This window comes from Acomys minous (assembly GCF_964271855.1).
Source record: "Acomys minous genome assembly, contig: scaffold_43, whole genome shotgun sequence".
NCBI classification, from domain to species: Eukaryota; Metazoa; Chordata; class Mammalia; order Rodentia; family Muridae; genus Acomys; species Acomys minous.
Genome location: NW_028182166.1, coordinates 734,501 through 760,730, shown reverse-complemented (window position 1 = coordinate 760,730; position 26,230 = coordinate 734,501). Strand labels below are relative to the sequence as shown.

At 36.8% G+C, this 26,230-nt stretch overlaps 1 protein-coding gene across 1 annotated transcript in view; it reads right to left on the bottom strand.

Annotated features, from left to right (window-relative positions):
• Window positions 1-6,580: 6,580 nt before the first annotated feature.
• The window catches only part of LOC311591772 (protein disulfide-isomerase TMX3-like), a 33,779-nt gene continuing 14,129 nt past the window's right edge, over window positions 6,581-26,230 (bottom strand). Inside the window, exons 7-16 of the mRNA XM_084803409.1 lie at window positions 25,352-25,451; window positions 24,637-24,714; window positions 21,400-21,466; window positions 19,932-20,030; window positions 17,812-17,869; window positions 17,610-17,663; window positions 15,569-15,625; window positions 12,659-12,788; window positions 11,058-11,126; window positions 6,581-9,520 (exon numbers count right to left, since the gene is read on the bottom strand). Of these exons, the coding sequence (XP_084659535.1) occupies window positions 9,263-9,520; window positions 11,058-11,126; window positions 12,659-12,788; window positions 15,569-15,625; window positions 17,610-17,663; window positions 17,812-17,869; window positions 19,932-20,030; window positions 21,400-21,466; window positions 24,637-24,714; window positions 25,352-25,451 (970 nt within the window). The 3' untranslated portion in view covers window positions 6,581-9,262. The remainder of the gene's footprint in view (window positions 9,521-11,057; window positions 11,127-12,658; window positions 12,789-15,568; window positions 15,626-17,609; window positions 17,664-17,811; window positions 17,870-19,931; window positions 20,031-21,399; window positions 21,467-24,636; window positions 24,715-25,351; window positions 25,452-26,230) is intronic.

The window sequence follows — 26,230 nt, the reverse complement described above, 5'->3', positions numbered from 1 at the left end:
GGTTGGAGCGCTCACCTCTCTGGAACTATAACTTTCTGGCCAGCAGAACTTAAGGTCACAGGAAGAGAGAGCAAAGCATTCCCTAAGGGGTCACCAGTAGTATAGTGATTAGGACAATTCCCTTTTCCACCCCTTAAATCCTGGACCCATGGATCCTGGTTATGAGATAAACCATTCCATATATTGGATGCTGACTCAAAGGATATACAGCCTTCTGGAGGACCCTGCTCCAGCTCTCCAGCTGCCTGTCACCTAATTTGCTTTGCAATGGTATCTTCAAAAGAACATTCCATCTTTCTATCAGATCAGCTGATTCAGGATGCCAAGGAACATAGCAATACCAGTGGAATCCATGATAGTGGTCCCACTATCTCTTTTCTCTGTTTTGAAGTGAGTTCCTTGGTCAGGAGCAACACTGTGTGGAATACTATTGCAGGGGATAAGGCATTCTGCACATCCATGGATGATGGTTATGGCAGAAGCAATTATGTACATGAAAGTTACTATGTAAACATCTGCCACTATGGCCACTTTATTCATGGGACCATTGGAAAATGACAGGAATGGCTGGGGAAAGAGGCTGACTGCTCACAGAATGAATCATTCTATCTATTTCATTATTGAATTCTTCCTCTGCAGAAGTCACCTTTTTAAGAGCATTTACATGTGACATAAATATCTTTACATCCTTTAAACATTTGGAGAAATATATCTATGTATTTCTTCCCATCTGTGGTTTTCTTTGATGAGCTTTTGGGAGCTTTTGTAGGGGGAGCCTTTCTAGATTCCTTATTGAGGTGGGATTTGAGTGCCTATAGATTCAACCCATTCCCTGTTCTTTGTATCTACTGTATTGTGTTTGAAATCGACCAGTCAGCTTCCTTCCTGTGCTGTCATGCTCTCACCATTACTCCTAAATCATATAAGATACATTAGTAGCAAGTGCTATTCAATGCTAAGCTATTTTGCTAGCTTGGTATATTTATATTTTTAACTTTGTTGTTTCTGGTTTTGATTTTGAAGACAAAGTTTCTCTGTGTAGCCCTGATATGTAGACCAGACAGGGCTTGTTCTTAGAGATCCACCTGACTCTGCTCCAGAGTACTGGGATTAGATGCGGGTCAGCATGCCTGGCTTGTTTTGTTCATTATTAGCTGATATATGTAGAATATATGTTTTTGTACATGCCAACCATGTGTTGGGCTTCATCTACATCTTGAATTTTGAAATTTTGCAGAAAGTATATTCTATTTCTCAGAATAGTACATATTAATTACATTAATACTACCTGGGCCTTCTGAATCATTGGATTGCAGATTTGTGACATTCTTCCTATCTGTTGTGTTTGTTCTGAAAAAATTTTTAAATATTTAATTTATCATGTATACAGTGCTCTGCCTGCATGTTCACCCGCAGGCCAGAAGACATCAGATCACATTATAGGTGATTGTGAGTCACCATGTGGTTGCTAGGAATTGAACTCAGGACCTCTGGAAGAATAGTCAGTGTTCTTAATCTGTTAAGGATTTTTTGAATGAAGATGAGTATTTTACCTGTATGCATAAATATGTATATCATGTGTGCCTCCTCTTCACTGTAGTCAGAAGATGGCCTCAGAACTCTCAAACTTTGAGGATAATTGTGAGCCCCATGTAAAGACTAGCAATTGACCCCAATTATTTGCAAGACCATCAAGAGCTCTTAACTGGTGAGACATCTCTCCTGCCCTATGCTGCTTATTTATGATCAACATATTGCTAGTATTTTCATCTGTCTATTTGTAGCTGTTTAAACATGCATTTTCTTTTAGTAAGATCTTACTAGTGTTACAGTTTAATCTGGGGCACTTCAAGTTTATAGGATGAATACAGAACTGGAGTGAATGTATAATTCTTAGTAGGAACTTCAGTAAAGAGTTCTCTTTTCTGTTTGTTTGATTTTTGCAGGGGAGTCAGACTCAATATGTACCTCTTGCTGTTCTGGAACTCATTGTGTAGACTAGGCTGGCACCAAGCTCAATGAAATAAACCTGCCTCTGCCTCCTGAGTGCTGGGATTAAGGGAATGAGTGAATACACCAAGCTTGCTCATCATTTTTTGTTATTAGTAATTGTTCATACAGTTTCTCTGATGTGTTTCTCTCTCTCTTCCCCCTTCTCTGTGAATTGGCATTTATCTTGCAAGGCTCTATCCTATTCAAAGGGCTCAGAAATGATAGAGGTGAACCTCATTATTCAGTTTCCTTCTAAAATGACTTGGTGATTACATTAGAACTTCTGTGTCAGGAAATAAGTCATGGAAGCACTAGAATTATATGAATATATTGTAAATGAATATACATTTGCAGCATTATAAGTTTCATGCTTTCTGTTATACCATGTATAGGATATTTAAGGTTACAGTGACCTATGATGATGTGCATGTGAACTTCACTGAGGAAGAGTGGGCTTTGCCGGATCTTTCCCAGAAGAGTCTCTACAAAGATGTGATGCTGGAGACCTACAGGAACCTCACTGTTATAGGTAAGACTTTTTTAAAACAAAGAGACAACTGTTTCTTTGTTATTGATGCTCTTCTGTAATTTTAATTGAGGACAAGGAAGAATGAGGTGAATTAATCAGGTTCACTGAAGATAGTAAGTTAAAATTTGCCTAATTTCCATATTTTCTGGTATTATGTTTTAGGCTACAATTAGGAAGACCATAATATTGAAGAACATTCTCAGAGTTCTAGAAGACATGAAGGTAATTTTCATCTGCAAGCTGATAAGAAAATGCTTATGAAGAAATTATAATGTGTCCTGAAAGTTTTAAAGAAAAGCAATGGTGTAAACAAGCAGTGCTTTAAGTGTACTGATAATTATTAAATTCTCACAAAACCATGTACCTCAATATCAGGTATCTGATTTGTGTTTGCAAGGCATTCCCCACTTTGGCACAGAGCAATAGGACCTTTTCTATATAATTCTCACACTCAACATCTGCATTCATTTCTCACTAAGACACTGGCTCATTTTTATTGTAAATAGTTATTTTAGGTCAGGGACTGTTAATAGTCCCATAAGCACATACTATATCTGCATTATAAACACAAAGACAACTAAGTCAGAAGGACCACACTAAAAGAAAAAAAATATTTTAAAATTTATTTACATTCGGATCGAAGCATCCTCTTTCAGTCTGTTCCCCCCATGCCGCCCCCCCCCCAGTCCCATGTCCCATACAATCCTCCCCATATCCTCAGAAAAGACTCTGAGAAAAGGAGGCCTCTCATGGATAGCAACCCAACCTGGTATATCAAGTTGCAGTAGGACTAGGCATATCCTTTCCCAAAGTGGCTAGCCAAGAAGTCCAGGTAGGGGAACAAGATCCAAAGGCAGGTAACAGAGTCAGATATAGCTCCTAGCTTTCACTGCTAGGGTCTCATGTATGCTATTATGTGATTTAGTCTTTTGGGTCCCTATGGGCCCAGATTAATTGATTCTGTATGTTTTCTTGTGGTGTTCTTGACCTCTCTGGCTCCTTCAATGCTTTGTACCCCTCTTCCATAGAATTCCCAAGCTTTGCCCAGTGTTTGGCTGTGGGTCTCTGCAGCCATGCCAGGCACCTTTCTGGAATATCATTAATAATGTCGGGAGTGGTCTTGCTCTTACAAGCATGGGTCTCAAGTTTGGCCAGTCATTGGCTGGCTGTTACTTTAATCTCTGCTCCATCTTTACCCTTACAAATCTTGTTAGCAGATTTGTGGGTCTAAGGTTTTGTGGTTGGGTTGGTGGCCCAGTCCCTCCATTGGAAGTCTTTTCTGGTCATAGGAAATGGCCATTTCAGGCTCCATTTCCCCCACTGTTAGGAGTCCTAGCCAGGATCACCTCATAGATTCCTGGGATACTCCATTTTCCTAGGTTTCTAGCTTGTCCCCCACAAACCCCATTCCAGTTCTCTCTCCTCTGGCCCCTCCACTTTATCTCTCCTGCTCCCCTCCTCCAACCCTGTTCCCTCCCTCCACTCCTATGTCTGCCTTATTTCCCCTGCTCAGTGAGATTCAAGCATCCCCCGTGGCCCTCGTTACTTAGCTTCCTTTGGTTCTGTGGATTGTAGCATGGTTATCATACCTGTCTCCTTTGCTGGAAGTAAGAATTATCTTGAGTTACTTGCTTAGCATCATAACAATCAAGGTGTAAAACATTTTGTTCCAATTGTTTTGATAAGCAAAACAAAATTTACTTAATGTAGGAGTGCCTACTAACACGTGTCTTTGTGTACCATGTTTGTGTAGCACCTGCAGAAACCAGAAAAGGGTATCAGATCCTCTAGAACTGGAGTTACAGAACATTGTGAGCAACCATGTAAGTGTTGAGAATTGAACCTGGATATTCTGGAACTATGTATGTTCCTAGTATGTTCCTAATGCTCTTAACTAGGGAGAGATGTCTCCAGCTCCCACTTAGAACATTCATCCCCAGTCCAATTTAGATTACATATTTCTTTCCATTCCAGCATAGCAAACTATTTTCCTACTATTCCACAAAGGCAGAAAAATGTCATTTTAGCAAGTTTTCTTCTAAAGTCATTCAAATATCAAGTTACATATGCACACCAATTGCTTGTACTCCAGTGTGGAAATCAGCTCTGTTCTCAACCCACTTCCCCAACTCACCTGTCCAGAGTATTCTCCTAGATAAAGGCACAAGAAAACTATCTTAGGGCTATCATTTACTGTAATAAAACAATACACCCAAGTCAACTTAGGAAGCATTTAGTCAGGGGTTTGCTTACAGCTTCCAAAGATACCATCATCACCAAAAGGGAGTATGTGTCAGGTAGGCATGGTGCTGGAGAACCTGAGATCTGCATCATGATCCACAGGTACCTTCTGAAACCTCAGACTCCACCTATGGTGACATATCTGCATCTAATTGTCTAAATCATACAGAACTTTAAATAAGATATTCATAAATATTAATCAATAACTGGCAGGTTACATTTCCTTGTGTGTGATCACTTTCATTTAAAAAGCACAAAACCCAGTGGATTTTCTTTTTTTCGTTTTTCGAGACAGGGTTTCTCTGTGTAGTCTTGGCTGTCTTGGACTCGCTTTGTAGACCAGGCTGGCCTCCAACTGCCTCCCAAGTGCTGGGATTAAAGGTGTGCGCCACCACCGCCTGGTTCCAGTGGATTTTCATAGGTAACTAAACTTAAATATTTGTTATTAGATCCTTCCTCTCCTTGAGGTCAATGATAGAATTCTAAATGAGAAGTCAATTAAATTTAAACAGTAATCCTCAATTAATGAATTGTGGCTGTGTCAGTCATGGGGTCTTCTAACTTTAAAAAATCCACAGATAGGCAGCATTATCCTCAAGACACAGGTAATTCGGAAGTGGGACAGGTTAACTGGCTTTTCTAACTTCACAAGGGTGGAGAAAACTCCCGTACAGATGGTGCCCCACCCACTTATAACACAGGGCACCTCCTTCACACATAGCTGAGCTGTCTGTTTCTGCTCATAAGCTGCAAATCAAGTTCAAATTCATATTTTGAGCTCAGTTATTCTTGGTCTCAACACCTCATGAAAACATATCTGATGTCAGGAATTTAAAATTAACATTTGTGTAAAAACTTATGTACTCATAATGTACGTGCTTTACTTAATGTTGAAAAAAAAATCAAACACAAATAGCCACCCCTCCAATGCTTTAAATTGCCTGTTCATTGATAATAAAAATGAGAGGTCAGGACAGTATGGTATTCAGAATCGTTAATTTATTAATTCAAAGTTCACCAGTTTTAACTTTGAATTTTGTAGAAATTAGGTTTTATAAAATTAAAAGTAGATAAAGGGGTGTTGGGGTTTTGGATATAATTCTCTTCTAAGCCTGCTTAAATCTAAAATTTCTGTGATTATTAATAAGCTATGTCTTATTAAAATGAAAGTATTGTATGGAATATTAGTTATAGCTTATTTTGTTTAGACAACTAGTCAAATGGCAAACTTCTGAAAAACACGTATTAAAGGTAGCAGTTATGCAATGATGTTTTTAGTTACTTTATTTTAGAAAAACAAAGGTTTCCAATTGATGTCATAAGGCAGAGTATCACAATTCGACAAGTTAACAGTAATACACTTTCAAAAACCTTTATAGCTTAGTCCAAACTAGAAAATGTATTATTTCTACAATTAATTATTGTTTTTTCTCATTCTTGGGGCTCAGGCACATTCAGAAAAAATATATATTTATAAAAAGAAAATGGCAAATTCAGTCCTGCCACTTAAGTCTAAACAGTCCACACTTAACAATTTCTGTGTAAGAATAGGTGAGTGGTTTCTCCCCTACCCCCGTTCATCTCATCATGAAACACTGATGAAAATATTATTACTTTTCTTTTCTCCCTCAAAATAGGGTTTCTCTGTGTAGCCTCACTCTGAAGATCAGGCTGACCTTGAACTTACATGTATTGGCCGGACTCTGCCTCCGAGTGCTGGAAAATATTATTTTCTTAAAATAAAGAGCTACCAAGTCAAAATATTAGAAACATCATGAGCAATAAAACTGGGTAAAAACAAACAACACACACAATTGCTTCAGCTCTTCAAGAGACTTTTCCATTACTTTTACTCATTTGGCATCTTTTACATGAGTTCTAAACCAGGTTCCAAAAGTCCTCTGAGTAAGGAAGAAATCAAAACCTCTAGACCTAGTAAATCTCAAACAAATTTCAAACAATAGAAACTACAAAATATTGGTAAACACAACAAAGAGGAATTTCAGGGCAGAGGTGCTGGGGTTGCTGGGCTAAACATGCACATTCTCTGAAATACTCTTAAATGTTGTTGAGCACCAATGAGCTACGATTTTGAATTTCAGAAATCAGATCTTTACACATGAAAAAAAAAAAAGGCAGAATCCCACTTTCCTGAAAGGATTCTGTTGTTGGTTTTTAGCCATGGGAATTAGAGTATCAATCATTTACTACATTATGAAGAGGGGTGCCTTGATTCTAAAGTATGTTCTCCTGATAAGCATACAGTATTCAGAATGATAACACACTCAAGAGAAAAGCACATGAATGAACAAATTTTAGTTTTGTTTTGTTTTTATGTGAGCAACCTGACAATGCAAATAAAAATGTCCTTAAGAATAAACAAGTAAAAAAGAGTTCAATACAAAAAACTTTACTTACAATCCACATACACATTTTGTTTTATCCGATGCACATTTTAAAAGTATAAATAGACTATGAGGATCAGTATAAAGTTGTTTTGCAGCAGAGAACCAAAGGACTCATTCGTAAAGAAAAATATTGCCGAAAACAAAGAATTATCTTTGCACTTCTGTTCATTGATGCAAAGCTGTGCTTTAGTTATTCTTTTTTTCTTACTAAGAACTTATTTACAAGGGATGATTGACAAGACAAAATACATACATAGTTGACAGTGATGAACAATACTAAAATATACTGGTGGGACTTCCCTTGTCTCTCTCCTTACCATACAGGATCATAAATGAGGAATCTCTATGCACTTCAGGTCTTTTCTCCTATAAAAAGGCTTGACCATTGGGCCCACTACCATGAACCTTCCTAAAGAATCATCTTTATTCTTTGGAGGAGCTTACTTTTCACAGTAACTTTTTTTTGAGCCAGGGTTTCTCTGTGTAGCCTTGGCTGTGCTGGACTCCTTTGTAGACCAGGCTGGCTCCGAACTCAGCGATCCTCCTCCCTCTGCCGCCCAAGTGCTGGGATTAAGGGCGTGCGCCACTATGCACAGCTCACAATAACTTTTAACAGTGCGTATCTCCAGTTTCCATTAGAGAATATTCTTTTATTTCCTAAAAATTCCCTGTGACTACATATTTATAACATTATCAATAAAGTTAATGATGATTAAATGTTAAAAATGGATGCTTTTGACTATGAAAAGGAACACTTGGACACAGACTATGATTAGCAATTCCCTAGCTCCAGACACACGTGTTTAAGTTCAGTGCTGATTAGTATTGCATCTGAGATCAGAAGCTCCCCTGGCAACCAAAGCAGAAGCCCCAAGAAATGTCACTGTTGGAACTACACACGATGTCTGTAAATGCACAGTGGATCCTTTTAACAAACCCTAAAGTAGTCAAAGAACAGAATCTAAACATTACCTAATAAAAAATCAGAAATTAGCTAAAACGAAGGCCTCAAAATTAACAAACTGATCTGTAGTAAACATATTATCACAAAATACCTACTGTTAGGCATGACTGCATTCTGATAAAACATGAGAGGTCGTGACTGTCATGGAGGCAAAGGTGAGGGGCTAGAGAAGAGAACTCTCTCTATCCATGATATCTGAGTTTAACATGTTGATTGTATCACTGATATATTATAGTCTCCCACAATAGAGGTGTGGCAGTAAATTTTAAATTATTAGTTTACATATCATAAAATGTAATTTGTATTTCTTATGAAAACATTCTTAATTAATAGAAATATTGTAAGTAATATCAAGCTATAAAATAAAAATGAAACAAAACAAAATACCAGGCTGCTTTGGCTAAAAGTGAGATGGCCTCTCTTTCCTGCAGTAGTGGACAGTGTGCTCTGCTAAACAGCACAGCTTCAGCCCCCACTCCACACATATCTTGGTCATTTTGTAAAGGTCAATTACAAGATCCTTCTCCTACTTCATGGTACCATATGCCCGTATCGTAATAATGCAGTGGAGTTTAAGTAAAAAAGTAACATTTCTCCTTTAAAAACAACTAGTAAAATAAAATCATTATGCTATATATAAAATCACTACTTTTAAACTTAGAACTTTAAATTTGATAGATGGAAAAATTACCAGTTTCTCTTAAAATGTCTAAATTTTAAAGATTTCATCTGTTTATATAAACTTTATCCAAAATATAGGAGAATTGGTATAGTAGGTGAAAGTATTATTTCTCTTTGCAAAACACACATCTTCCACCTTAATGGTCAAGTTAAAATTCTGCCAAAGTTTCTTAACTTTGCCATAGAACACACACATAGACAGGTGTACAGACACTGGGCATCTGAACAATAGTTGACAGAACGATTTGACTTTGTTCTGGACAAACTCTTCATCTCTTTGCTCCAAACAGCTTCCATTTATGGAAGGATTACTTTAATTCATGCAGTTGTTAGCAAAATACAAAGAACATGTTCTCTTCTGTAAATAGATCATGATTAAATATCTAAATTCAATAAATACTCTTTAATAATTTGAAATCTTATCAAATATTTTCTTTCTGTGAAGTCTCAATCTTTCTTCTTTTCTAATACATCCTTGGGCTCTTGCACCGCAGGCACTAGAGACCCTCCACTGCTGGACTCCTGCTCTTTGTTCTCTTCTATCTGTTCTTGGTTTTCCATTTCGCTTTTGGACACTTCATATCGCTCTTCTATATAGCCTCCATCTGTGTCAGCTGTATAGATTCCACAGCACATGATACTGATGACACCCAGCGGCAGGCCAAAGAGAAAGCAGCCCATAAGTGGAGAGCTCTTGAATATAGACTGTGGGGAGAGAATTCAGTTGCACTTCAATGGAATTCTGACATAAAAAACATGATGTAAATTTAAAGCCACACAACTTTTCTCTCACTGTTACTGAACTCAGTTGCAATGAATAACTGTCAATACCTGAGCAGTATCTACCATGTTAAAGGCTCAATAAATAAAGCCCGATGTGGTGGTTCACATCTTTAATCCCAACACTCAGGAGTCAGAGGCAGGTGGATCTCTGTGAGTTCGAGGCCAGCCAGGTCTACAAAGAGGAGTCCAGGACAGCGAGGACTACAAGTGAAATCTTGACTCGAAAAATAAAAACAAACAAAAAGACTCCATAAACAAAAATTCTATGCTCATATATGCACATGTAAGTGTGCATGTGTGCAGAAATGGCTACAGGCAACAGGATAAGCAATCAAATAGTCTGATTATCAAGACCCTTCTTTTTCTCTTATCGCCTATAAATATCTCTTAGATGATTATTATCTATGTGTTAAACTCTAGGAAGTTGCTTGTGGGTTCTTTCTGGTAAAGAGTTAATATTCATGCTCATACACACACACACATACTTAAAGATTTATGTGTGTATGTCTGTGTGTGTAGGTGCCTGGAGGCCAGAGGTATCAGATCTCCTGTAGCTGGAGTCATGGGAGGTTATGAGCTGGGAACTGAACTTAGGTCCTTTGTAAAAAGTACCAGCTCTTAACTACAGAGCCATCTATTTACAGCCCTATACATACTCTCTTCACATGACATTCTAATATCTGAGTCATCTGGTTGTTAGTAAAGCTTTATTAATTTACTACTTCCTCTTATGTTATGTGCTATTTCCTCAGTTACGTGAATTGGTTTTACCACTAAGATTTATTTCATGGGTTGGGTCTGTTACTCTAAAAGAATACAGAGAACAAAAGGTAATTTTGGTTGATTCACAGAATAAGAGGTGGAAGTTTGAGGATGAGTGAGAAAGAAGCAGAACACGACAATGTATGACTACTGACTCTAGCCCTAGAAAGCCTCAGCAATATTTAAAAGCCAGTAAGGAAAGTACTTCAGATGGGTGAGGTCTTCTGGTGAGTATCACTGGAAAAGGGAAAGGAAGTGCTCAGAACTGATGGCTGTTGTGACACTGTGTAGTGGACTGAAGACTGTTGAGAGGATGTGTGGTCCTGAGTGAAAGTGAGGGCAGCTGTCAGACAAAATACAAAGAGGACAAACCATTTAGGTGGAAACAGGATAGTGATAAACAGAAGGATGTTATGTATGGATAATTCAGATTACCCAAATTTATTCCTTACCAATAAGGCCACATTTTCATGGTTGCCTTTGCCTCAACAAATGAAAAGTGGCATGGAGCAAGACAGTTGGGATGAACAAATGAACTGTTAGAGAATTAATTCACATTTTAATTCTACAATTTAAGCCTGCCATATAAAGAAATAAAGTATTAAAGAAAGAAGGCAAGTTGAAAGAAACAGAGAGCAGACTGACAATGCCAAAATTTTCAGTTATTGAAGACACTAAATTAACTGCCAGAACTTACCACAATTGTAGATTTGGCATCAAATACTATTCTTTTTAATCTCTGCAAAATGCTATCACCTCCTTGGGCCTTTAATTTAATAAGAATAAGACAAGTTATACACATATTAGTAGTTCGTTATGTTACGTACATAAAAATATAGCTAGAAGTAAAAATATTGATTCAAAAAATATTATACCCTAGTCCCCAAAAATCATGTTAAATATTTATACCACTTATATATTCACGTTAAATATATATATTCCTACTTATCATGTTAACGTACTCTAAACAATTCATTCTTCCTTTACTTATAATCCTTGTGGCTTGCTGGAAGGTGGCCCACCCTCCCTAGGCTTGCACAAGCTCTGAGTTTCTCTGGCTGCTTAGCTACAGTGTGGCCAAAGACTTTCTTACTAAGTAGGAACATCTTCATGCAGATGGAGCTCAACAGATAGTGCTGAGATGAGTGCAGAGAAAAGTTCCTGGGGATATCAAACCTTGGCATCTAGCTACCCCAGAAGTCTGGACCATTCTTTGAATTGCTAAGCTATAGGACCAATGACATATCTGTTACAAGAGTCTGGTCAGGTTTCACTAACTCACAAACAAAAGGGCTCTCACTACTATAACTCAGTTTCTTTCAATCAAAACAACACTTCAACACAGTAACATATTGCTACTATGTGACTCAGGGAGCTTCCCAAAGTCTGTGTAAAACTGAAAAAAACATGTAAAAAACAAAACAATAATTAAATTATCACTGAAGCAACAAAGACTCATTCTGACTTTTTTTTAAATTACTGAATTAAGATATGTTTTCACGACTGTTCAATGAGTTGCAGCCTAGTTTGAGAAATACTACAATAAGAATTACAGTAACAAAAAGAATAGAAAAAGGAAAAAATAAGATCACATAGTCTTTATGACAATTCTTTCACATGATTATTTTTAGAACTCTTTGCTGGAGCTCTGGTTCTCAATACATTTCTTTTTTTTCTTTCTTTCTTTTTTTTTTTTTTTTTTAAGATTTATTTATTTATTATGTATACAGTGTTCTGTCTGCATGTACACCTTCAGGCCAGAAGAGGGCATCACATCACACTACATTATGGATGGCTGTGAGCCACCATGTGATTGCTGGGAATTGAACTCAGGACCTTTGGAAGAGCAGGTGGTGCTCTTACCCACTGAGCCATCTCTCCAGCCCCTCAATACATTTCTTGATGGTTTAAAAAACTGGTTTTCATAGTCTGGCTAACTTAATTCAGTTGTCCTTAATTCAACTGACTCCAAAGGGTCATGCCAGGAAAATTCTCTAAAAAAGCATTATTCCGGGTCACAAACCTCCTAATATCTCTACCAGCTCTAGAGGCCAAGAATACTTTCCCCATCACTGTGATAGGCAACAGTGTCCCAAATAACTCTTTGAGGGACATTTGCCCCTGTGAGGCTCTAATAGGCTGACTGAATGAGGCAGGAGAAAGCAGTGGGTGGAAGCTGATTCCCTCTTCCCTCCAAGCAATGAATACCTACTCTTTTCAGGATCTAAGGTAAAGAACTGCTAGTTTCTCTTGTGCCTCTTTCCCTTCATCCCTCTGAAATGGATCTGAAACACTTACTGGTACTGTACCATCCAAAATGCTGTTAATGAACTGGACCATGTCACTGGCATCCTTAATATGTCGATCTAGCAAAAAGTACTGTTGGTTAGAAGTATTCAGTTCAACTATGGTTGGGACTGTCAACTCACTAGAAAAAAAAATAAAAATTTATATTAAGCACAGCAATAATAAATACTCTAGCGCTCAATTACATCTAAGTAGCTATAGTTAGAGAAGAAAAGAGATTTTTAATATCTTTACCTCTGTGGTTTACAGGAAGCTTTCAAAGTTTGTATAAACTTTACCATTAATCAAGATTGCATGAAAATATTCTAAAAACCAACACCTAAGTGATTAAAAGTGCTGTGCAAAGTATACATTTCTGCACAGTACTATACAGAATACTAATAACGTTTAACTCTACCTCAGATGGTACTCAGAAACCCCAACAGGCAAGAGAGTGGTCTCTGGAACCACACTGTTTGAATCTGGAGCTTTCTCTTAACACTGCAGCATGTTAGTCAAGAACTTTAGCTTCTTACATGTAAAGCTTTTTTCTTATAAAATATGGAAACCAATAGTACCTAACTTGCTACACAATTACATGAGAAAATTCAAGCTAACCCTTCAGAATGGTTCCTTGTATACACTGAGTAAACATACATGTTAAATAAACACTATTGTGAATTCTCTGTAGTCTCCTGTCACTCTACCCAACAAGAGGACACATATATTTTCCAATGTACTTAAACATTCACCAGGCAGGTCACACCTTGGCACTTAAGCCCTGCTGTCATGGCTTGAATATGAAATGGCCTGGAAAGGCTGGTGTGTGAAGGCCCCCAGCTGGTGACATCATCTTTGTAGGCAGAGGAGTCTTCTACAGTTAAGCTGGCTAGATCTATCAAGTCACTGGTAACATGACACTGAAGGTTTCTCCTGCTTCCTTTTCTCTTCCTCTACTTTTACTTCTTAGTCACCTAAGGTGAGGAGTATCAGCCATACAATTCCTGCTGCCACGATGATCTGCCTCATTCAGACTGAAAGCAGTAGAACCCACCAACACTGACTGAGACTTACATACCAAAATAAATTTTACCTCCTTTAAAACGTTTCCCTCAGGTATTTGTCAAAGACAAAAAAACTAAAACACACCCTTCAAACCTAACAACTTAAGCTGACTATGATGTTGTGACTGTAATTTGAGCTAAGATCTTACAACTGACTAAACTACGAATTAAATGCTTACCTACTGCTAGATACTATCATCGTGGATTATGATGTTAGTTATTGGAGCAAAAGTGCTGCGGAATGCTGCAAACATTTAAAAAATGAATCTATCAACTTAAATGGTCTTATCAAAGTCCCTATCATATACTGAAAAAAAAAATGAATTTCCATTATAGGGTTATACAGAATATCTTTCCTCTTAGGTTTATACAAGATCAACTTTACAACTTCTATACACAATAATTGTTCTATGAGCAATAGGAAATTTATAAACAATTGTTTTCCTTTCTTTTCTTTTTCTTTTTCTTTTTTTTTTAAACATTATTAAAACTTTAGTGCCATTTGGGAAACAATGTGGAAGAGGGATGGAAGTGGAAATGGGAAAAAAACATAAACTCTAAAGAATGGGGAGTTGTGCTGCAAAAAGATGAGTGCTGTACATAACACAGCTGCTGCAACTATGAACTCACTGAACATGTGGTTCTCTGTGTAAGCCCTGCATGAGACTGGGTCTGTCAGCATTTCATCATGCACAAGGAAGGGGCCTACGAGGTCCTGTCTCTTCCTGTGTGATTACTGGTAGTTAGTAGCTTTCGGGTCAGGAGGTTATAATTTTCTTCAGTGAAGTTACCAATAACCTATCACACACTTATGCAAACAACTCAGACTTATTGGGCAGAAGTGTTTCAGAGAAAGATGTGGGGGAGAAAGGGAGGGAAAGATGGTTAAAAAATATCTAAAATTTATTCTACACTTGCATGAATCTGTCAGTGAAATTTTATTTATTTATTTATTTATTTATTTTCTCAAGATGGTTTCTCTATGTAGCTTGGACTTACTTTGTAGACCAGACGGGCTTTGAACTCACAGCAATCCACCTGCCTCTGCCTCCGACTACCACACCTGGCGTGAAATTTTAAAATTTAAAGAATATCCTCTAACTAGATAGGACTCATAGTGGAGGGATGGGAACACCAGCCCACCCATAAAAACTTCGACCCCAAATTTACCCTGCCTACAAGATGTGCAGGGATAAAGACAGAGCAGACACTGAAGGAAAGTCCAACTACAGCCTCGTACCACCCCATGGGAGAGAGCCAACCCCTGACACTATTAACAATATTCTGCTATGTTTGCAGACAGAAGCCTAGCATAGGTGTCCTCTGAGAGGCTCCACTGAGCAGTGGATTGAAATGGGATGTAAAGAAAATTAAGAAAAAAAAAAAAAGAACAAAGAAAAAATACTGTCAATTACTTCAAGCATCTTCGATTATTGCATGTGGAAGTCAGACAACTCTCAGGATTGGGCCTCTTCTGACACCTTGTGGCATATGGGGATCAAACTCAAGTTGTCAGGCCTATGAGGAAGTGGCTCTACTCAGTGAACAACCTTACCAGCCCACAATAACTTATTAAAATATGTATTATAAAAACTATAAATTTACCTATTATAGAATGATTTGAAAATGTTATTATGTTGAAGTGGGAGACAATCTTTATAGTAAAGAATAAAATTAAATCTTAATAAATTCAAAATACAGGATTTATAAAATAAAATCAGACATTTATTGGGGGGATGTCAGCATCAGAAAATGACAGAAAGTGCTTTTTGGTATGTTTTTTCCAGCTAATTAAGTCGCTCTCCATCTCTCAAAATTAGTAATATCAAAGTGGAAAAACCATCAATACTTTACTTACTCCATCAGCAAGGTGTTTATATAGTCATTTCCATCCATATGGCCAAACTGAAAATCTCTGTAAGACACAAGCAACAACAAAGAGAAAGAAGAGAAAGAGCACACTATTGGATTAAGAGAAAAAAGGTACACACCACAAACTAGAACTTGTAAGCACATAAACTTCCAACACTGAACATGGAACCCCTGACATTTACACCAGAGTGTTTTCTACTCAGTTTTGATAAGCAAATACACAACCAACAAACTGGACATTTCACCTCACTATACATGTTTAAAAGACAGGCAATGAAATGTGCTGCAAGTAAAATACATTTAAAGAAAGTGAGCCAGGTGTGGTGGCACACGCCTTTAATCCTAGCACTCAGGGAGGCAGAGGCAGGTGGATCTCTGTGAGTTCAAGGCAAGCCTGGTCTACAAGGAGAGTTGCACATAGCGAGGACCATTACACAGAGAAACCTTGTCTCAAAAAACCAAAAAAGAAAATAAAAAAAAAGTGGATTTACTGTGAAATAGGATCACTCAGAAGAGGTCAGCTACCATGTACCATGAGAATTGCACAATGAACTTTTAGTAGATTTTATACAAAGAAAATAATGAATCCTCGAGGTTTCTCTTGCTGTTTTGGTAGCAGCAACAAACATAAAAAAATGAAATACAGCAAAAATTCTTATTCCTAAGTAACTTTTTACATTTCATTAGTATTTTGAGTTTTTTTTTTTACAATCACTTTCCTGGCATGTGAGTGTTCATTTAAATTGTTTCAAATTTGCAAATTTATGTGAATATTCTTCTACCATAAAACATGTGTCAAACACTCTCAAGAAGTAGGAATGGGATGAATTATAAATGACTGGGTGCAGCAGCTTCTCCAACTTTTAAGATGTGGCATAGATATGTCCTCATGCTGACTGGAAGCTCCAGGTCAATTAATTCTTGATTTACCTTTCAAAGTATGAGATATGATCTCTCTTATCTGAAATGCTGGGGCCCAGAAGTGTTTGACATTTCTGAGTTTTCATGGTTTGGATTTGCGTACAATGAGCTCCCTAGGGCAGGGACCCAAATGTTCAGTACAGAACTCATGCAGAGTCTTTGGTTGGTGCTTCAGTCTCCAGGCTGGCGCTGTCAGTTGGCTCTGTTGGTCTTCTTGGGGTGCTCCTGTCACCTCCAGGTCCTTTTCCCCTTCCCCCTTTTCCACAAGAATTCCTGTACATTGCCTTGTGTTTGGCTGCGACTGTTTCTAACTGCTACTGGGTGGAGCCTCTCAGAAGACAACTATGCTAGGCTCCTGCCTGCAAGCAAATCTTTAGATAAGAATATCTTTAATAGTGTCAGGGCTGGCTCTCTCCCATGGGTGGGTCTTAGGCTGAGCCAAGCACTGGTTGGACATTCCTTCAATCTCTGCTCTAACTTTATCCCTGCACATCTCTCCCTACACAGACGTAGCTGATGGGCAGCTCAGGCTTTCTGTGGGTCCACTAGTAAGAGGAGTGGGGGCTCTCTCTGACATGGACTCTGTTGGCTGTTGTTTGATCATTTCCCCCTGGTGGGACAACCTTAGCAGGCCACAGGGGAAGAAGACACACTTAGTCCTGATGTGATTTGATGAGCTGGGATAGAAGGGAAGGAGGTTCCCCTTTTTTGAGGAAGAGGGGATGGGGGAGGGAGGAGGGGGAGGGAGCGTGGGCCTGTGAGGAGAGGAGGGATGGGGCTATGACAGGATATAAAGTGAATTAAAAAAAATACAGAACTCATTTTTCCCTCCTCATATATACCTTATACACATACCATGAAGGAAGTATCACAATTCTTTAACATGACTTTGTGTTCTGACCACTATCATGGGAAGGCAGGTGTGGAATTTTCCACTTAGTGCTGTGTCAGAGCCCATGCATTTAGACCTTAGAGCATCTAAGATGCCAGCCTTAAATTTTTGAGATTAGGGATCTTAACTACTTTTAATTTACTTCACTGATAAACCGAATTAAACAGTGACAAACTTTCAAACAAAGTCAACTTTTCAGAAAACATGCACATACCTATGGAAGTGGTCTCTGAAATCTCTAGCAACTTCTTGAACAATTGACTTTAATCTGTAGAAGAATAAATACATAAATATGTCACCTCTTCAATTAAAAGGTTTAACTATCCCATTACAACATCTGTTGCAAGACACTCTATGTAGACTACACAAAGCTGGCATGGCATTTGAAGCTTAAATCTGTTTCAAAGCAACTATACTTGGTATGCTCAAGTGATGTGTTTTTCTCATCAATGACTACAATAGCCACAAGCTTTCCTGAAATTAAGAATAGTATCTTTCATTTCCTTGAATTGAGAAAGACATAACTCACATAACCCATACTTGTCAAATATTACTTCTGATACCAGACTATGTTTCTAGATTCCAATCATCATTTACGCATTGGTGGTTCAGTGGTAGAATTCTCACTTGCCAATCATTATTTACACATTACATAAAATTAAGCCAACATATTTGCAGCCCAGACCAGTAAATTAGTCAACTTCAAATGATACATTTCTTCTACCTCTAGGAGGTAAATATTAATAATTTTATTTTAATTTCTCTAAAATTATTTTATGCAAACCAACAACGTAATGAAATATTTTGTCAAAAGCTACACCATAAAGAAGACATTGCCAGATGTGGTGGTACATGCCTTTATCCCAGCACTCAGGAAGGCAGAGGCAAATGGATCAAAGTTAGAGGCCAGCCTGGTCTACAATGTGAATCCAGGATAGCTACGGCTACACAGGGAAACACTGTTTTGAAAAAGCAGCAGCAGCAGCAACAACAACAACAACAACAACAACAACAACAACAACAACAACAACAACAACAACAAAGACATTGATTTAAAAACATTTACTAAAAATTGCTAATAAGCCCTAGTAGTTTATAACACTAAGGAAATTATTTTTGCATAGCCATTTCCTCTGTTACAATTTCACCAGTGATGGCATATAGAATCAAATTGAGTGACACTACTTTTGAAGTATAAGTAAAACAGTAAGTTATATGCCTACTGACAATGTTCGGGAGGGTAGAACAATGTAATAACAGTAGTGTTCGGGGTGCTGACGTGGGTTATGTTCTCAGCACTGTACCAAGCAGGGAGAATAAAAGTGAGATACCACTCTCTAATACTTATGTAACTGAACATAAGCAAACTCCCATTTATTTTAGGAAAGCAAGTTTTTCTGACTTATAAGGAAAAATTAAATGAATTTATATACATAAACATACTTGAGTATAGTTTCACTCGAGGTAGAAACACAAATGTAGGAATAAGTTAAAAACCAAACCAAACCAAACTAACCAAACCAAAATCCCCCCCCCCCCAAAATCCCAAAACCAAAAAATTAGCATCATTTACATTATTTTCATGCTTTTCCTAATCTCACCCTGCATAATACATCTCTAATACATCTACATAATCTTGATTCACTGTTAGCTTTTTGTTGAAAACATCATCTATAAGAATTATTTCATTTCTTGAAATATTTCATGTACTATTCAGTGCTTAATTTTTCATTTTGTTTTTTTCTTATTCTTCTTTCCCCCCAAGACAGGGTTTCCCTGTGTAATAGAGTCCTGGCTGTCCTGGCCTCTCTCTGTAGATCAGGCTGGCTCGAACTCACAAATATCCATCTACCTCTCTGCCTTCTGAATGCTGGCATTACAGACGTGTGCTACAGCACCTGGCTTCAGTGCTTAATTTGAATTGTGTCTAATTTTCAAATGTTTCTTCCCTATCACTGTATTTCCATTTCATGATCATGAAACTGTGAGAGGGAACACATGTGGTAACAACATATAGATGTCCCACCTTTAGTGGGGTCTAAGCCTATACAATACTCTCCTAATAAAGTAAGCTTCTTATAATTTTTAAACTTTCTATGTTGGCTAACTCTTATATTTCTATTTATTTTTCTTTCTTTGTCATTTTCTATCATATGACCTTAAGAAATGAACAGTATGACTGATTCCCACTCACAAGTAACAGCAGACCTTAGGAGACAGTGAGAAGGCTTCACTTTAACTTGTAGCTTCATGGTTTTTGTTTGTTTGGTTTTGGTTTTGGTTTTTTATTCCCTTATTCTTGAATCATTCAGGCCCTTGTCTTCCTCATCACCATCAGGTGTTAGTAAACCTCTTTGGCTACACTGATCCTCATATGAAAGTATATATCCGTGGTACTCTTAAGTCTCAACTCTTAGAAAGCAGAACTAGCAAACATAAGTGTACTTTAATTAGGAAATGCAGCTTTAAAAGAACCAGTAAATAAGCACTCAAAGAAAAATTCTGTAATGAAGCGGAATGGCCATATGCTTGTTACCTGTGTCACCAAGTTCATACAAAAGGAAGCCATCCATAGTAAGGTAGTTCTGAAATCTCTCCCTGCTGATCCATGTGGACAGATCGCCATCTTCATACTCTTGAAACAAAGCAAAGGAAATACATCAGCGTACAAGGCAGCTGTAATGTCTCAATTCAGCAAAGTGATAACGTATCTAAAACAGTATTATAATTATAAAACCTTAAGCTGGTTCTTAGGTAGTTTATAGTTGCCTGAATAAGGGCCTCTTAGCAGGTTTAGAATAAGAGATTTGAAGGCTGAGTCTAGATACTGCTAGACATTTTAACTTGGGAGAAAAAAGAAAACACTCTTCTTTAAAAATACATAAAATAGTAACAATGGTCAAGTATACATTGAACACTTCTAGTAGCATTTTCTTAACCAAAAAGAAGGTAGGTACAGACAAATATATGGGTTCTTTCCTTTCTCCTCTTTTCATGTATGCAAGTTCTTCTCAAGTTCATTTGACTGGTGATGACTATAAACATTCAAAAACTATCTCCTGAATGAATGCACTTTGATGTTTCACTGTATAGATCACTTTATCTAATACTCTAATGATGTAGGACAGTCATGTATCTGCCACACTATCCCCTGTATAAATTAAAGGACAGAAATAACTATGCAACATTAGGTGGGTAACGCAGGACATCTAATGTATAGCACTAGTGATAATTATGTATCAAGTTAGTTCAATTGAACACAATGACAAAAATTAGAGATGTGTAGTTTTCTCTGCAGTTATCAAGACATAAAATATAAGAAAATATCAAAACATGTTCCTTTACTAAAGCAAGGAAAATAATTTTTTTCTTCAGTGGTCCAACAATCAAGTGGTTACCTAAAAAAATATAACCCCCATTTTTAAAAAGAAGGATAGTGAAACACAGTGAAAAAATTTCATTAGGATTTGCTTTGAATTACTTCAAAAGAAAAACAATAAAACTGAAACAACTACAGTAAGGTCCTGTTAACCATTTATGAGTATGAGGGTTTTATTATATCTTTCTTTTTATGATGTATGGATGATATAAAAATAAAATTTAAATAAAGTATTTTCTGACAGAGGGGGAGAAATACCTAAAGAAGGTAAAGAGTTTCATTCTGCTGAGGATATTTTATTTTATCGGTGTGTGATGAAAGCTAACTATCCTCCTAAAATTAAGTCTGAACATTTTAATGTATAGAAATTGAATACAGATTATTTCTTAAAGTGGCAAATAATTACACACACACACACACACACACACACACACACACACACACCTCAATGGAAGCAACTAAGAATGAAGTACATTGTTGGAAATCTACTGAAGGATTAAAAGATGATTCTATCAAATGTGATACTTTGTAAGTGGCAGCACTTACACAATATTTTATAAATGCCTGCTTATAACAATGTTTTAATTATGAAAGGCCTTATGTGAGTTAAAGCTTTGGAACTTACCATCATAAACAAAGTAAGTGTTGTCCTTGAAAACAAGCACAGCAGGAATCTCTTTCAGTGTCACATACTGCAGAAAAACATCAGAAGTTTGAAATTTTAACGCCAATAATTCAATTAGTACCTGTAATAGCATGATCTGGTGCTTTGTATTTGATTGCGAATTATTTTGTTCCAGAGATCTGCTTGCTTTCTCTTACAAGCACATTCTCCGGTACATCTTCCCTTACTGTGTAAATCTTGCTCTACCTAATTTAAAGGTGATTGGTTAAAAAAAACCGCTGAAGCCAGGTGTGGTGGCACACACATTTAATCCCAGCACTTGGGAGGCAGAGGCAGGCAGATTGGATCACTGTGAGTTCAAGGCCAGCCTAGTCTACAAAGTAAGTCCAGGACAGCTAAGACTACACAGAGAAATCTTGTCTTGAAAAACCAAACCAACCAAACAAACAAACAAAAACCAAACCAAACCAAAAAACAAAAAAACCAAAACCAAACAAACAAAGCAAACAAACCAAAAATCAAAAACCAAAACAAAATGCTGAAGCCTGGGCAGGGCAGAAGTGAGAGGTGGAGCTAAGGTTCATGGGGAGGAGATAGGAAAAGAAGCAAATGGCTTGGAGGAGCAGCTCTAATGATGGATGGAGCAAAGCAGCCCAGGTGAGAAACACGTGCAAGTATTTATGATTTATGGATGGGGGGGAAGTAGCCCAGATAGGAATTATTAGAGCAATTGGCATAGGATATGGGACTGGGAGATGAAGGGTAGTTGAGAGGGGAAATATTTGCTCAGCCCCAGGTAAAATAAGGCTTATCTAAAATCTATCAGGTGTCTGTGTACTTATTGATTTGGTAGCAGGTTAGAGAATAATACCACCATAACAATTACAGGCTTTTAATAATAAACATTATTAACCATTTTTATTTTCTACATTAAGTACCTACAATTAATTTCAAAAGCATTGAAAAAAACTAGGAAATAACCCCTCACCCACACTACTGAAGACTAGAAAGAGTACAATCTTAAATTCAGCTAAATTTTATGTTTTCAGATACCTCCCTGGAAGCATGCTGCCTGACATAAGAAAAGACAAGGACCACTCTTAAGAGTTTCTATAAGACCATGGATAATATTTTGAGTAGGAAAAGATGGAGGAATTCTGGAGCACAGAGCAGTAGGACCAATGCTTTAACAGTCTACCTAAGGATATCACTCCCCAGTACTCATCAGCTTTGTGATACTCAGTTACTTCATCTAGATTCAACTGCCTCAGCCTAGAAACTTAAAGCCAATGACAACATCTACCTCCCAGGATAATTATGGATGACATTAGGCAACAAGTACTCTCCAAACTACTTTTTAAATACTATTGGCATTCATAAGGAATCATCTAAAAGTACCTCCTTCTATTTTGTATGTATTTCAAACAGGTAAAATTATGAAAAATTAGGCTAGGCAATTACCCATGAGTATATGTAACCCAAAAGTAACAGTGAATAGATTCAGGTACATCTCAGCACAGAGGCAATATGATAAATGATCTTGCTACATTGTAACTAAAAATTACATAATACTATCATAATATCGGGTAGTAAAAAAGCTCTCAATCATGACTAGATTTGCCTTTTCTTGGCCACTCACCCACAAAAATGTTAGGAAGTTTCTGTGTTAGCATGAGGCATTGCTCCCTTCCAAAGCAATGAAGTGGCCTTTCTTGGAAGGACTTACAGCAGATAATCCATTTCCATATCTATCTCTTCCTTACATTCCATGGCGTTTACATTACAGGAGGTGCTGGTCTGCTCTCTATTGTTTTAGTTTTTTCTTTGTTTTTAAAATATAAAGTCTCACTGTAGCCCAGGCTAGCCTTGAGCTCCTGCCTCTATTTCCAGTTGTATAATAAATATCATGTACAGCTAATTCTTTAGCTTCAAAGAGATAGTGGTTACACAACTATTTGCATGTGCCAAAAATAACACATCTGTACACCAAAATGGAAGGATCTGACTGTAAAATATAAAAATTAATACTTAGATCTAAAAAAAGGAGAAATGACAAATTAAGGGTATGAACATTATGTGCTCTGAAAAAATAATATGTCTTCTACCAAAATAGGTAAACTGGAGTGGATTTAGATTGGCAAAAGTAGAGGTTCTTTAACATGTTGAAAACATTTCAGAATTTCCATTGTAACATAAAAACCTATGTACTAAAGCAATGGTTCTCAAGCTGTGGTCGTGACCCTTTTGGGGTCAAACTACCACTTCACAGGGATTGAATATCACACATTCTGAATATCAGACATTTACATTTTAAGGTTCATAACAATAGCAAAAATTATAGTTATGAAATAGCAATGAAAATCATTTTATGGTTGGGTTACCAAAACATGAGAAACTGTATTAAAGCATCGTAGCATTAGGATGGTTGAGAACCAGTGTGCTAGAGTACACTCTAAGTTATTTCATATTCACCTGCTTATTGACTCCCAAGTTCAAAGGTTAAGTGATCTGTGAATCTACTTTCACAATATTGTGCTCTTAGCACTTTCAAATGAACCGACTTGAGTTCCTTATGAACTTCACCTTCATTATACATGCTGTAAAATATACAACAAGAATTGTCTTCTGCTTGCTTCTATCCCCTTCTCACAGTGATATAGGAAGACTGGCTACTGTGCTGCTGTTCAAATATGCAAGTTATGCTCTTGTCTTGGGCATTTGAATTATCTCCTCTTTTCTGATATTCTATCCATAGACCTGTGTGAGGCTCTTTCACATCAAGCAGGCTTCAGTTCAAATATTTTCTGCTCACACCTCCCTCTTTCCTTACCTTTTTGGATCAAAAAAATTAAACAGCTGTCCATCCCTACATATCCCAACTCTCACAATGTCCACTTACTTTTGGTAGCATCTCTGGAGTCTTGTTTTTGTAGTATTTATTTACTACTGGGTGTGAGGGGCCAGGAGTAGACTGCATTTGCAACAATACATAATTTATTACTTAAAAGCACCTTTGGGGTTTGATATATATCACTGCTTACCAATATTATTTCATAAAGAAAGAAGGTCACCAATGTAATGTAACCACAATCTCTAAGTGCCATGATTGTGGAAGCATTGGTTCATGAATTATAAACAGTCTGACATCAGTAGTAAAAAACTTTTCATACAACATTACAAATAAATCTGACATGTAGAACCAAATCAAAATTCATTAAATCAAATATTAAATATTACCTCAGGAACCACATCTTCTGAGGCAGAAAAGAAGTATGTATACACAATTAACTCTGAAGCAGCATCTATGTATTTCTCCTATAATTTGAACAGAAAAAGGATATCTTAAACATTAAAGATAAAAAATTTATTCCTTATTTAATAATCCAATTAACTATAATATACTATAAAGATTTCCTACCATGTTACCTTTCAGTGAAATAAGACACTATAACTAAAACAAATGTACTGTTGTGAAGGCAAACCACCATTGCAACTAAGTGATCCTACCCTCCCCTTCAAAAAGAGTTGATGAATTATAACACAAAGTCGACTCAGGTTTATTAATAGAGATTAGCAATGATGATTAATGATGATGGTGGTGACAATAAGAAAAGTATACACAAATACACATATACATTAAGTAAACTTAAGCACAGTGCTTTGCTTTAAAAAGGTAACATCTGAACAACAGTTTTCAGTCTTTCACTTAAAGTACGAAAAAGTGATGCAAAAAAAAACTAAGGCAGGCAAGCTTTATCCAAATTTCACTTAATTTCAATTTGATAATTTCATAATTGTAAATTTAGTAAGAGAGACTAAAGAAAGTGTTTTCATTGTGAAAAATAGATAAGCTAAAATATTTTGCTTCAAAGTTTTGGAAGAATCATAGCTGCATAGCAAACATAAAATTACAACATGTCTGTTCATGTGGAAAAAAAAGATAATGTCATACTTTTAAGGGTGATTCTCCACCAATATAAACAAAAAATACATGGTGCCTCTTCCGTACATGGTCGAACATTTGTTGACTTGGAAGAGGTCGAATCAGAGCCCTGTGTGAAAACAAAACAAATGGTAGTGAACTAAAGATAGAGCACAATTCATTCTTATGGGACATGTTTTAGCAATGTATTATCTGCACTTATGTATATCACCAAACCCACTCAAGTAAAATTTCAGCCTATGGTACTTGTGTACTACATAGTAAAATTCTATGTAGTATGCAAAATTAAATCTGACAGCTTCAAATCATTTTAGACATCATCGACACTATTTTAAATTAGTGAGATATAGAATGATCATCCATTTATAGTCCTTGGCTAAAAGCAAGACAATTCACCTGAGAATTCTTTCCTTTTCAAAAGCATACTTACAGAAATAGTATCCCAGGAGTCAACAAGAGTTAATATTTATATAATATGTGTCAATTTAAATACTACATACTTCTTAAGTACCCTATAGAGGTCAAAGTCCCAAGCTTCTAATTTATATTACTATTTATTTTCAGAAAAATAAAATGGAAGCACAAAGAGAAAGCTTTCCTACAAAATTTAATAAACAGTCATTTTTAAAACAAATGGATAAATGAATGACAATAAAGGTTACTATAAAACATATCACTTATAAAGTTAAGAGATAAAATAAATGCTTTCTTTTTAAAAATATGGTATAGATTATCATACTTTTAGTCGACAAAACTTATAAAATAAACAGAACCTATTTTGCGAAGTGAACACTTTCAAAACACACAGTTTTTAAGGTCATTGCATCATTCTCCCGAGCCTCTGCTTCAACCCTTCATAATTAACCAGCAAGTGATGCAACTCTAAAC